The 14,679-nt window shown below is 44.4% G+C and overlaps 1 protein-coding gene across 1 annotated transcript in view; it reads left to right on the top strand.

Moving 5' to 3' along the window:
• The window catches only part of ARHGAP35 (Rho GTPase activating protein 35), a 126,391-nt gene that overhangs the window by 39,975 nt on the left and 71,737 nt on the right, over positions 1 to 14,679 (top strand). The window contains exon 2 of the mRNA XM_032388863.1: positions 5,106 to 8,983. Coding sequence (XP_032244754.1) covers positions 5,300 to 8,983 — 3,684 coding nt within the window. The 5' untranslated portion in view covers positions 5,106 to 5,299. The remainder of the gene's footprint in view (positions 1 to 5,105; positions 8,984 to 14,679) is intronic.

Below are 14,679 nucleotides of genomic sequence, written 5' to 3'. Positions count from 1 at the left end.
CTTTGAAAACTCATTCAGAAATTTAAGGTGTTGAGAAGTATGAGGTATTAAGGAGGTTTAGAAAATGTTCTTTGCTTTGTTAGTTACAGTGCATATTTCCATTCTCTTCCTCTATTGGGATTAAGGAAAATTATGGTAACAAAGTATTTTACTTCCTTTTTGCCAGCGGCTCCCTATGAAATTATTTCCTTACTTTATTATTATATAATATTATAGTATTGCTAGTTTGGCGGTATTCTGTACATGGTTGTTTGAAACTAAATGCGTTTTCAGAATTTGTTGGCTATTCTCAGAGGTAGAGACAGTAGTTTTGGCTATGGGTAATAGTGGTGGATCTGTGTCTTACGGGACATTCCAGATCACAGAGCCCAGAAACCAGAAACATTTCCTCTTGGGAGTGTGGGGGTGGGGTGGGAGGGTGAGACACACTGATAGAGCTGTTGACAGATGAACTTTAGCAGTCATAGTAATGCTGGATCACAGTGGCATTTCTGTGTCCTATGAAATGTGTACTATCTTGGGAATGTTGCCACTTCTTGCCCTGGGTTTTGTAGAGGTGTTAAAAAAGAAAACACCCTCCTACCTTCCAGTTGAGCCACTCTTCAGGGAGCTGGTATGGTGGTTAAGCAAGTCAAATAAACAACTCCGGAAGCCTGGTAACAAGTTCTGAAAAAGCTCTCAGTTGTTGGCATTATGTTGTAGTAAGTGCAGCATATATTTGTAACAAAGAACTGAAAATATTCCTGAAGTATTTTCTTTTCTGAAGGAGTTCACTTGTGGTGTAAAACTACTAAATGTTGGGGTTTAGTTTTTCTAATAAAACTAGCTCTGTAAAGCTCAAAGATAAAAGTAGTTACTGTTTAAAGAATCCTTTTCTCCCTCCACTGTAACTCTTCAGTTTTGAAAGGATTCATATTGGCAAATTATCAGAATGGACATTCAGATTTTGCTGTTTAAATAGCTTGGTTGCCCACTAAGAACACCGGTTCCTGTCAGTTTTAAACTAAAGATACCACACTAAAGATACCACAAAGTCTTGAACATGCCTTGTCTTCTACTTTCTCTTTCTTTGTGGCCTTAAGATCATTAAATTTAGTGACTCAGCTAATTTTTTTTTTATCCACCTCTTAGAAAAGTTGAACGTGTTTGTGACCAAGCACTTAGGGTTATTTCCTTTAAATCAAGTGTTTGCAGCGTTTTTAGATTTATAACAGTCTTTGTTTACCGTGTAATTCAGTCCAATTGAGGAACTAGTAAAACTGCATTATCCAGACATCAAAGACAGGCATGTAAGAAGAGTGTACTTATACCAGGGAACCGATTAGGTTTCTAACAAGTGGGAAGTTACCAGGTGTCCCCAAATTAACCATTTCCATGCCAGCTAATTCTCTTTTTTGGTAGCTTTTTTAGTTTAGTCAGTTAGCATTCTGGGTTTAAAATATCAGTTGCTCCGTTCTTGAGAGTTGAGAGTGTTGCTTTCTTCTCTTCAGCACCCTTTAGACCGCTGAGACTTTGACTTGAATGGGCTACCCGGAACACCGTGCATTTAAAAAACCGAGTGGGGGGGTACCTGGGTGGCTCAGTCAGTTAAATGTCTGCTTTTGGCTCAGGTCATGAGCCTGGGGTCCTGGGATTGAGCCCCACATCAGTCTCCCTGCTCAGCGGGGAGTCTGCTTCTCCCTCTGCCCTCCCCACTGCTTGTGCGCTCTTTCTCTCTTTCTTGCAAATAAATAAATGAAATCTTTTGAAAAATACTTTTAAAAACTGGGGAAACAAGGGGTTGAGTGGAGAATACATTTTAGCTTAGTTCAGAGTTGAGCTGCTATCTTTATTTCGTGATTTTGAAGAGCAGGTTGGTGTTTTGTTTTCCTGAGATTTCTGTGAAGAAATAGATTATTCGGCCCACTTTATAGAGAAGAGGTGGGACAGTCTGCCAGCTGCGTGCAGCAGTCACTGGAAGTGGGACCCGTGTCACCAAGCTGTATTTCAAGATTGGTCAAGTAGGTGGCCTTGAGTCCTGCCAAACCCTGGGTTGGGGAATTGATAGAGAAGGGCTCTGTTGTGGGAGCACTCTTGACTTTAACTTCCATCAACATTCCTATCTGAGGCTCTGTTAAACCTGAGTCTTCTCAGGGGCTGAAACAAAACTGTGTATGTGTACTACAAGTAATGTGCAAAAACACTTTGATTTTGTACAAATCTTTGCTATTTGGGTATTTCAAAGGATGTGTGTAAGCATCTTACAATTTTACCTAAGTAAGCAATCACCTAGGGAAGTGGAGGTTGGGGAAGGTTTGTTTTTTTCTTTCCCACAGATGCCTGCTTGTTCCCTGTTGAAGTCCGGAACTTGGCTTCTTTAGGAGCACACCATTATAATCATTGAGATTTCTCTTTTGAAAATGGTCAAACAGGGGCGCCTGGGTGGCTCAGTTGGTTAAGCGACTGCCTTCGGCTCAGGTCACAATCCTGGAGTCCCGGGATCGAGTCCCACATCGGGCTCCCTGCTCAGCAGGGAGTCTGCTTCTCCCTCTGACCCTCCTCCCTCTCATGCTCTCTGTCTCTCGTTCTCTCTCTCAAAAATGGTCAAACAATTTTTACATACCACATCTAGCCACATTTTGTTTCCATAGAGGGTTTGGCTTTCTGGGTCATCAAAGGAAGATATGGATGTTTGGGAAAGGTCTGTGACCTTTTGAGGTTATCATCATAGGGGACAACTTTCTTCTTCCATTCGTCTCCCCGTCGTCTTAGAATAATGTGTGAGGGTCTGACTTCCTTTGGCGTTTCTTAGGAGACAGGCCTCACAAAAACATATTAAGGTTGTGGAAATGCTGAGTTCCTACCAGGCATGACTGAGATTCAAAAGAAAATTGTTCTTTATTTTGAATTCTCAGTTATCTCAGGAGACTGTTCATTTGGCTACAGGATCGGCAATCGCATGGTCATATTGGCATGTGTGAGTACTTGGCAGTGCAATATAAACAGTAGTTGCCAGAAGACCACGTATGGAGAGACAGCCAAAGCCTGCAGATTTTACTTGTGTCAACCAAGAAGTTGCTGAAGACATTGTAAGACATTATCATAACATTTCATTACTTCAGCCCTTTAAACTTTAGGTCCTTTATTTTTTTTTAATTTTATTTATTTATTTGAGATAGCGAGCAAGAGAGAGAAAGAGAGAGAGAGAGAGAGAGAACGAGCGGGGGAGGGGTAGAGGGAGAGGGAGAAGCAGACTCCCCACCAAGCAGGAAGCCCAACTCAGGGATCGATCCCAGGACTCTGGGATCATGACCTGAGTGAAAGGCAGACACTTAACTGACTGAGCCACCCAGGCGCCCCAAACCTTAGGTCTTTTAAGGCGCCACTTTTCAGCCATATTCTGTGGTTCCCCTGGCCTTTGGGAAAGAATCCAAACTCTTTGAAAGTGGCTTAATCTGATCTCTGCGTACTTGCCAACACATCTCACCCACTCCCCCGCCCCCACACACTTGAAGGACCATGCTTTCTTCTGCAGAGAGGAGTCTCCATGTTTCCTTCCCCTACTTCAGGTTTCTCCTAAGATGGAACTTCCTCCATAAAGGCTTTCCTCAATCAAAAGGCTGGATTTGGGGACTCTTTAATATGCTCTCATAGATACTCATTCCTTCAATTAATATTTGTGTCAAGCACTGTGTCATAGGCTGAAGATACAGAAGAAAAGAAGGAAGGAGTGGGCTTTGTCTTCACAGAGCTTATGTTCTTGTCAAGGAAACTACTCCATACTCACACCTTTTTTAGAAAAGCTTTTGATTTGGAAATAATCACAAATTTATAGAAAGTTGCAAAAATTAAAATAGCACAAAGGAGGATCTTGTCCAGGTTTACCTATTGTTAACTTTTTACCTCATTTGCGTTCTTTCTCTCAATATATATACATGTTTTTTTCTGGATCAGTCACATACATTGTGGCCCCCCCCCATTACTTCAGTGTGTATTTCATAAGAGTAGGGCTATTCACTCACATGGTAGTTATCAACTTCCTAAATTTACATTAATAAAATACTTTTATCTAATACTCTGTTCATAGTCCAGTGTTGTTAATTGTTAGTAATGTCCTGTATTTCCCATTCTGGTGCAGAATTCATTTTAGGGTCAGATAATTGCATTTACTTAACGATGTCTCTTTAGGTTCTTTTGATCTGGAATGTTTACACAGCCATTCTTTGTTATGACCATGATAATTTTTTGAAAAGTACAGGGTGTGCACTACTTCCCCACCCCACCCCCATAATAGAATCTTGCTCATTTTTGGTTTATCTGATGTTTCCTTGTGATCAGGTTGAGGTAATGCAATTTTAGGCCATTATACTGCATAGTAATGTATCCTCTTGGGGGTACCGTATGTGGAGGACCACAGTATCCTTCCGTTCCTCTTTAGTGGTGATAAGTTTCATTACTCACAATGTTAACCCAGTTTCTCACTTGTATAATTAGTGGTTTTTTTGTTCCTCTTCCCTTTGGCAACTAATAAGTAGCATATCAGGAGACACCTCAATTCTGTGCAAATATCTTGACTCTCATCAAAATCCACCCCCTAGACTAATATCGAGTGATGATTCTTTTCTGATCCAGTAGTATGAACTCAAGTTCCTGTTTTGTGCAGTGGGTTATAATTCATTACTGTATTTAATTATTTTGCTGCTCAATTTGTGCCACATTTGTCCAGTGGGAGCCCTTCTAGCTGGCTCCTATGTCTTTGGGAGGTGCCCTATCATTTTTTCTAGCACTTCTTACCTTTCCTGCGTAACAGTATGTTCCAGGCTCATTTTGTACCAACTCTGCTCTAGCCCTGGAATGAGCCACTTGTCTGAGGAGCCCTCAAACCCTTATTTTAGCACTCAGCACACCACTTGCATATATGTCTTCCTCCGTTAGATGTATTGTACCTCCAGAGGGCACATAGATGTCAGTCGTACTCTTTTATCTTCTCTCAGCATAAGGCCTGGCACATTTGATGTTTAAGTATTTGTTGAATAAGAAAATTGGTTTTTGCTATAGTTCAGTGATTAAAATTGGGTTCCAAAATTACAATGCTGATGGGTTTTCTTTTTCTCTCCCCCATCTAGGAAGAAATGTTTACTATTTGGCGATGAGAAAGTGGTGAAAACTGACCTCATACTGGTATACAAACACTATGGGACCTGACAGTCTTGCTGCATGGGCAGCCGGCCCCCACTGATAATGTGGGGAAGCCATCAGGTCCACTGGAAAACACTAATCTGATCTTGGAAGTGGCTGATTGTGGCAGGATGTGTCGACGATGATGATGGCAAGAAAGCAAGATGTCCGCATTCCCACCTACAACATCAGTGTGGTGGGATTGTCTGGGACCGAGAAGGAGAAGGGCCAGTGTGGCATTGGGAAGTCTTGTCTCTGCAATCGCTTCGTGCGCCCGAGTGCTGATGAATTTCACTTGGACCATACCTCTGTCCTCAGCACCAGTGACTTTGGTGGGCGAGTGGTCAATAATGACCACTTTCTCTACTGGGGAGAAGTTAGCCGTTCCCTGGAGGATTGTGTGGAATGTAAGATGCACATTGTGGAACAGACTGAGTTCATCGATGATCAGACTTTTCAACCTCATCGAAGCACGGCCCTGCAGCCCTATATTAAGAGAGCTGCTGCAACCAAGCTCGCATCAGCTGAAAAACTCATGTACTTTTGCACTGACCAGCTGGGGCTGGAGCAGGACTTTGAGCAGAAACAAATGCCAGATGGAAAGCTGCTGATTGATGGTTTTCTTCTTGGTATTGACGTTAGCAGGGGCATGAATAGGAACTTTGATGACCAGCTCAAGTTTGTGTCCAATCTCTACAATCAGCTTGCAAAAACAAAAAAGCCCATAGTGGTCGTCCTGACTAAGTGTGATGAGGGTGTTGAGCGGTACATTAGAGATGCACATACTTTTGCCTTAAGCAAAAAGAACCTCCAGGTTGTGGAGACCTCAGCAAGATCCAATGTAAACGTGGACTTGGCTTTCAGCACCTTAGTGCAACTCATTGATAAAAGTCGGGGAAAGACGAAAATCATTCCTTATTTTGAGGCTCTCAAGCAGCAGAGTCAGCAGATAGCTACGGCAAAAGACAAGTATGAGTGGCTGGTGAGTCGTATTGTGAAGAACCATAACGAGAACTGGCTGAGTGTCAGCCGAAAGATGCAGGCCTCTCCTGAGTACCAGGACTATGTCTACCTGGAAGGGACTCAGAAAGCCAAGAAGCTGTTTCTCCAGCACATCCACCGCCTCAAGCACGAGCACATTGAGCGCAGGAGAAAGCTGTACCTGGCAGCCCTTCCGTTGGCTTTTGAAGCTCTTATACCCAATCTAGATGAAATAGACCACCTAAGCTGCATAAAAACCAAAAAGCTCTTGGAGACCAAGCCAGAATTCCTGAAGTGGTTTGTCGTGCTTGAAGAGACACCGTGGGATGCCACCAGCCACATTGACAACATGGAGAATGAACGGATTCCCTTTGACTTGATGGATACTGTCCCTGCCGAGCAGCTGTACGAGGCCCACTTAGAGAAGCTGCGGAATGAGAGGAAAAGAGCTGAGATGAGAAGGGCATTTAAGGAAAACCTGGAGACCTCTCCCTTCATAACTCCTGGAAAGCCTTGGGAAGAGGCCCGTAGTTTTATTATGAATGAAGATTTCTACCAGTGGCTGGAAGAATCTGTATACATGGATATTTACGGCAAACACCAAAAGCAAATTATAGACAAAGCAAAGGAAGAGTTTCAGGAGCTGCTTTTGGAATATTCAGAATTGTTTTATGAGCTGGAGCTGGATGCTAAGCCCAGCAAGGAGAAGATGGGTGTCATTCAGGATGTTCTGGGGGAGGAACAGCGATTTAAGGCATTACAGAAGCTCCAAGCAGAGCGCGATGCCCTTATCCTGAAGCACATTCATTTTGTGTATCACCCAACCAAGGAAACATGCCCTAGCTGCCCAGCTTGTGTGGATGCTAAGATTGAGCACTTGATTAGTTCTCGGTTTATCCGGCCATCTGACCGGAATCAGAAAAATTCACTCTCTGACCCCAACATTGATAGGATCAACTTGGTTATCTTGGGCAAAGATGGCCTTGCACGTGAGTTGGCCAATGAGATTCGAGCTCTTTGTACAAATGATGACAAGTATGTGATAGATGGTAAAATGTATGAGCTTTCCCTGAGGCCAATAGAAGGGAATGTTAGGCTTCCTGTGAACTCTTTTCAAACGCCAACATTTCAGCCCCATGGCTGTCTCTGCCTTTACAATTCAAAGGAATCTCTATCCTATGTGGTGGAGAGTATAGAGAAGAGTAGAGAGTCCACACTTGGCAGGCGAGATAATCATTTAGTCCATCTCCCCCTGACGTTAATCTTGGTTAACAAGAGAGGAGATACCAGTGGAGAGACCCTGCATAGCTTAATACAACAAGGTCAGCAGATTGCCAGCAAACTGCAGTGTGTCTTTCTCGACCCTGCTTCTGCTGGCATCGGTTATGGACGCAACATTAATGAAAAGCAAATCAGTCAAGTTTTGAAAGGACTCCTGGACTCCAAGCGTAACTTAAACCTGGTCAGTTCTACGGCTAGCATCAAAGATCTGGCTGATGTTGACCTGCGAATTGTCATGTGTCTGATGTGTGGAGATCCTTTCAGTGCAGATGACATACTCTTTGCTGTCCTTCAGTCCCAAACCTGTAAGTCTTCCCATTGTGGAAGCAACAACTCTGTTTTACTTGAACTACCAATCGGACTCCACAAGAAGCGCATTGAACTGTCTATTCTTTCGTACCATTCCTCATTTAGCATCAGAAAAAGCCGGTTGGTCCATGGGTACATTGTTTTTTATTCAGCCAAACGTAAGGCCTCCTTGGCTATGTTACGTGCCTTTCTTTGTGAAGTGCAGGATATTATCCCCATTCAGCTGGTTGCACTCACTGACGGCGCTATAGATGTCCTGGACAATGACTTAAGTCGGGAGCAGCTGAGTGAGGGGGAGGAGATTGCTCAAGAAATTGACGGAAGGTTCACAAGCATCCCCTGTAGCCAACCCCAGCATAAACTTGAGATCTTCCACCCATTTTTTAAAGATGTGGTGGATAAAAAGAACATAATCGAGGCTACTCATATGTACGATAATGCTGCCGAGGCCTGTAGCACCACGGAAGAGGTGTTTAACTCCCCCCGAGCGGGCTCTCCGCTCTGCAACTCAAACCTGCAGGATTCAGAAGAGGATATTGAGCCCCCTTCTTACAGCTTGTTTCGAGAAGACACGTCACTGCCCTCTCTGTCCAAAGACCATTCTAAGCTCTCTATGGAACTGGAGGGAAATGACGGGCTGTCTTTCATCATGAGTAATTTTGAAAGTAAACTGAACAACAAAGTACCTCCACCAGTCAAACCAAAGCCTCCTGTCCATTTTGATATTACAAAGGGGGATCTGTCTTATTTAGACCAAGGCCATAGAGATGGACAGAGGAAGTCTGTGTCTTCTAGCACCTGGCTACCTCCGGATGGGTTTGATCCTTCTGATTATGCTGAACCCATGGATGCTGTGGTCAAGCCAAGGAATGAAGAAGAAAACATATACTCAGTGCCCCATGACAGCACCCAAGGCAAAATCATCACCATTCGGAATATCAACAAAGCCCAGTCCAACGGCAGTGGCAATGGCTCTGACAGTGAAATGGACACCAGCTCTCTGGAGCGAGGCCGCAAGGTCTCCATCGTGAGCAAGCCAGTGCTGTACAGGACGAGATGCAGCCGGCTAGGGAGGTTTGCCAGTTACCGAACCAGCTTCAGTGTGGGGAGCGATGATGAGCTGGGGCCCATCCGGAAAAAAGAGGAGGATCAGGCATCTCAAGGTTATAAAGGGGACAATGCCGTCATTCCCTATGAAACAGATGAAGATCCAAGGAGGAGGAATATTCTTCGCAGCCTAAGGAGGAACACTAAGGTAAGATACCAGTTTAGGAATGAGTCACAGTAGTTGCTCACACAGTGTCTCAGTGAGAGCTGATTGATGATGATGATGGTGATTTTCAAGGACAGCTTATTCTGGTAAAAAAAGAAATTGATCTGTGTGTGTATTTACTCTCTGACTTAGCATAAAGTAAGCAGTGTCTCAGATTGCTACTACCTGCAGCTCGCAAGTAGTAAGGACCTTAGACAGCTTCAGTTTGAGTTGTCTTTGTCCAAAACAATAGTTAGGTAATTACCAAAATGAGCAGACCATGTAGAACTTGTCGGTATCCTGACAAGTAGCCAAGCCAGTGACGATATGCTTGCTTTTCCTATACGTAAACACCAGAAATTAAATTGCACGTTTCAGTCTCTGACTGCTAAACAAACATTTCACCCATATGACTCGTAAAAGCTCCTCCTTTCCCTCACTGACCCATAAAGTTGCTGCATTTTATTTTCTGTTAAGATTTTATTTATTTGAGGGGCGCCTGGGTGGCTCAGTCGTTAAGCGTCTGCCTTCGGCTCAGGTCATGATCCCAGGGTCCTGGGATCGAGCCCCGCATCGGGCTCCCTGCTCGGCGGAAGGCCTGCTTCCCCCTCTTCCACTCCCCCTGCTTGTATTCCCTCTCTCGCTGTGTCTCTCTCTGTCAAATAAATAAAAAATCTTTAAAAAAAAAAAAAAAAAAAAAAAGATTTTATTTATTTGAGAGAGAGAGCACAAGCTTGGGGTTGGGGCTAGGGGCAGAGGGAGAGGGAGAAGTAGACTCCCCGCTGAGCAGGGAGCCCGATGCGATGCGGGGCTCGATCCCAGGATCCTGAGATCATGACCTGAGTCAAAGGCAGACACTTAACTGACTGAGCCATCCAGGTGCCCCAGGTTGCTGCATTTTAGATGAGGAAAAATTGGATGATTATTTTATTTGCGTACAAGTCAATGAAGGGTCTTAGGTATGTAAATGAAAATTAAGAACCTTGTCACTGCGAGTTATAAACCTGTCCCCCCACACACACACAATAATAAACCTGTCCCATATTTGTAAAATTGGAGTGCCCTCCAGCTGCATTATTTTAAGTGAGATGCTGCTGCTGTCAGTCAGGGCTTCAGATTTGATTTAGGGACCAAAGCGGGACAAGCAGAAAGTAAACCGCACATATTATGAGTGTCAAACCTGCCATCAGATGTAGGGGAAGCAGTCCCAAATGCAGCAGCAGAGAAAGCCTCTTTATCTCGTGTAGAATTGCAGTGTACAGAGTAGAGCGCCCTGTCCCCTTGGGCTTAGGCTTTGAGACAGGACAGTTATTTCCCAACTTTTTCTTTTTCCCCCCCTTTTTAGAGTAGAGGGAAATACTCTGTTTTTCAGAGAAAGACATCTTGGTGAGACCTGACAACAGGACTGTGTTACATGCTAGCCCACAACCAGCCTTGGGATACACAGAATGATTTCTCTGCATTGAAAGCTTTTCCTCCTCTCCCGACCATGAAACAGCAGAGAACAAAGTGACTTGTCTGAAAACATTTCAGGGAACTTTGGAAGAAAGCTTGCCAAAAGCTTGTGTTATTACAAGACATACCAAATCAGAAGGATCTGGAGTCCAGGCTGTTTTAAGAGTTGACAATTCTGTTGTAAAAGATCACCTGGAGGCTAGTTCTGCAGCTCTTACTGGTTAAGAGGGCCCTCGGAGATGGAGGAACACGATGCCATGGCCCTCAGAAGGAGAATGTATTCACTCTATGTTCCCTGATAGCATATACAGTGCTCCCCGATCACCATTGGCTGGAGCTTTCAGAGTTTCCTTACCTGTGTAGTTTCAGAAAGGGCAGGGCGGTATTGTGTGTTTTGTTCCCCTCCCCTTCTGAATTGAACATTAGTAGATATCATAGGCATTTGATTTCCCCTTGTTTTTCCACTTGGATTCCTTCATCTACCTTCAGTATTTTGTTCTGCAAGGGTTAGTAGGGGGCAGACCCATGGAAAACCGTTCTTATTTAGGAAGTCAGAAAGTAGCCTCACCTGCCCCCTAGTACTTCCTTAAAGCTTTCCTATTTAACGATACCGGAATCCAAACATTTTTAACGTTTTGACTTTCTTCTCTTCCTCCTCCACTCCTGATGAAGACTATTACCGGAGTAGCTTTTTTAAATGCTGACAGTCTTAATTTGTGGGGGTGTTTGCACACCTGGGAATTAGGAAGGTGGCATAATAGCACACTGAATTATAACTAATTTTCTGGCTTCTAGCTACATTTTTAATGCTTGTTGAAGATAATGCTTTTAAGACACATTCCCTTTAAAGAGCACACACGGTAGGCTCCGCAGAAAACAGCTGGTGTCCATGTTTTTGAAGAGCCACTTCCTAACCTAGAACTTCCTTACACTGGGTTGCTGGGTCAGCATGCAAGAAGTGCTCGACTTCCCGTCTGTTATGTGGGCCACACCTCTTCAAGTCAAATAAAAATGATACTTCTGGCCCAAGAGCAATAGCGTGCCAGAAGTCAGTTCAGGAGTATCCTTTGGAAAGTGTGAGTAAAAGGTGAAATTGTCTTTTCCTGCCTTGGAAAATGGTGCTTTGAAATGAGTGTAGCTGCTTTGTCATCCTAATGCAGAGATAAGTAAAGCCTTTATTCTCTTCCCCGTTGGGGCAAACCTCCTATTAAAATTGCTGCCTTAAGAAAGCAGACTGACACTGGTTTTACTGGAAAAGCAAGATACCATGGGGCAGAGAATGCCAAGCCAACCCCTACGTGGGGGATTTGGCCTTTGATTTTTATTGGCATGACAAAGCAATACAATATTTATTTGAAGTGAGGGGGGAGCCAATTGGTAATGGAAAACACACTTAGTGCCTTCTCCATGCCAGACACCACTGGGGAAATGGCACAGATCCTTCTTGCCCAGACCGGAGCTCCCAGTTGAGGCAGCAAGACCTACACAACTACTGAAAATAGGTGGTCTGCCCAGGGGGCACTGTGTTGGGGCAGAATGGAAATCCCAGGCTGGGGGCCGTTAAGGAGCACAGTGTGTGGAGTGATTAGCAGTTTGGGTTCTGGGAAGGGGCAAGGGGCGGGGAGGGGCTAAAGTCCAATCCCAACTCCTCCGCTCCCTCACTGGGACTGGGGGCACGTGATTCACCTCTCCATATCCCTTGGGCAAAAAGGGAGAACACAGTGGCACCTTCCTCATATGGTTGTGAGAAATGGAGTGAGGTCATGCACGTGAGACCCTGAGGAGGCTGCATCCTGGACAGGGGTTAGGGATTGCAGTGTTATTATTTAACGAGACCTCGAAGAGTGAGTAGTGAGTAGTACTGAAGCCTCGGAGGTAAGAAAAGGCCTGAAGGTAAAATTGTGCATGTTGTATTCAAGGAGAGGAGAGTGCTCGTCTGGTCTAGCTGAGGGCTTGGGGGGCCAACATTGTCCCTCCCTTTTGTGTAAGTTTTAACCCTGTGTGTTCCTTAGCTGCTTTCTCAGCACTTACCCTAGCAACAGCCCTAACAACAACAACAAAAAGCTATGCTCTGGGTACCAATGTGATGTGGAGAAAGAGAAATTGCCCGGCTCCCTTGGCAGATTTGCTAGATTAGCTCTTTACTGTAAAATTGGAGTTGGAGTGTGAGGGAATCGCTTTCATTTCTGTTAATGAAAGTGCAGACTGTAAAGCTGACTGTCATTCTGGGTCCTTTTCCCAGCTGAACCATTTAGCAACCCACCCTCATAGTGGGAGCCTTCCGCACTCAGCTGAATGAAATTGAAAATCTACGATTGCACTTCAGTGGGACCCATGAATAGATGCTTTGTCTGTAAAGAGTTGGTGTTGCACATGGTCTCTGTCTCTCAGTACCATGCGTTTGCAAAGATGAGATCAGGACCGGCAGGGTCTTATTTTAAAACCAAAAAAACAGGCTGGGGAATCTTGCTTCACAAAATGTGCCTTTTGGGTAAGCTCGAGTTGCTGAATTTAGTGTGTTTGACCACGGATTTAAAGAGAAGACATTATTGGCTATTCACCCTTCTATCTGATGTGCTCTTATCTTTGTGTTTAAAAAAAAAAAAGACAAAACAGAATGATAAAGAAAATCTTTCACTCACTGTAGCTACCACATGACAAGACAACCTATTGAAAAGCAAACCAATTCAATCACGCATTGTTTGGTCTATAAGGCACCAAGTAACCAGTTTGACAGTTTGTGTCTCCCCCCCGCCCCCCCCAGTGAATTGGCTTATTTCATTGGATTCAGTGAATCGGCTGGTTGTTGTGGCTTTGTGTGGACACAGCTCTCATTTTGTGAGGCCTAGAACGGAGTTAAAGTTTCTAGTGTGAATAAAAACCAGCTGGGGAATTGGACTGCTAGCTCCCCAGGGAGGGATGTTGCATTTTGACAGACAAGCTGAATGGTATGAAATATGAGCTCTTTGTAACCTGCTCAGGAAAGACTCTCAGTGTGTGCTTCGGAAAAGGCTAGTCCTACTCAATGAGCTGTAAAGCCAAATAAATACCGTGGTCTTAAAAATGGGGCGGGGGGTGCCTACTTGACCTTGGATTTTCTGATTCCTGAAAGAATTGTTATCTTTTAAAAGAAGTACTTTTGCTCCAAAAGCATATGCTCATCCATTCATTTTTGGAAAGAAACATTCAATGCACATGCGTTTAGTGAGCACCTGTGCACCTGGCTTTGTGCTGAGTACTGTGTGTGTGGTGGTTGTGTTCGTCTAGTTTACCGTCGAGGGGATGATGGATTTTAAACATGTGCTGTCATGCATTTGGATACTACCAGAGGAGAGGTGCAGGGTACTAAAGTATTGTAGAGCAGGGGGTTTTAACTTTAGCCCGGATAGGTGGGAAAGTTCCTCAGGGAAACAGTATCTGAACTGAGACTTACAGGGTGAGGAGGACAAAGGCAGTGAAGATGGAGGTTTCGTGGGGAGAGCTCTTGAGAAAACAGTAGGGAACTTGGAGCTGGGGGAAAAAAAACTTGAAAGAAACCTAGAGGGGCTACTGCAGAGAGTGAGGGCTGCGAATACCATGGGAAGGGTCTTGTACTTCCCTCAATGTACCGCGTACTTACTGCGTGCCAGGTCCGGTACCCAGCATTGTCCTGTTGCCACTGCCCACATTAGTGTAGTTACTAAATGGAGGAGTGGAGATTTTTGAATCCGCTCTTCTGACTTCCATTTCCAGTGGGTTTTGAGAGTCCAGCCTGCAAGAACGATGGTAGTATTCAATAGCCAGGCACACATTTGGACCACTCAATCAATCTAGTTAATTTGTTCATTTCGGACAAAGGACTGTGATTATTATCTAAAAAAATCCATTTCCTCACACTACCCCCTAAGAACGGCCTGGTGCTGTTTGTTTCTGGCTTTAGAGTCTTGTTGACTAGGGGACAAAAAAGGCATGGAGACACTGAAATAGCAACTGGAACTTTGAGAAATTGTTTTGAACTGGTGTCACGCATTTTCTCAGTTTATTTTAAGCCCAAAGAGCTGCTGTAGTATGTTTTTGGTGACAAAAATAGACTATCTTTAACTATGCGCCTTAGCTTATAGCACACCTGTTCTTAAAAAAAGGGGGGGGGGGCGCCTGGGTGGCTCAGTCGTTAGTGGCTGCCTTCGGCTCAGGTCATCATCCCAGGGTCCTGGGATCGAGCCCCGCATCGGGCTCCCTGCTCGGCGGGAAGCCTGCTTCTCCCT

This window comes from Phoca vitulina, unplaced genomic scaffold (genome assembly GCF_004348235.1).
Source record: "Phoca vitulina isolate PV1807 unplaced genomic scaffold, GSC_HSeal_1.0 scaffold52, whole genome shotgun sequence".
Taxonomy (NCBI): Eukaryota; Metazoa; Chordata; class Mammalia; order Carnivora; family Phocidae; genus Phoca; species Phoca vitulina.
This window is presented reverse-complemented; position numbering and strand designations above follow the sequence as displayed.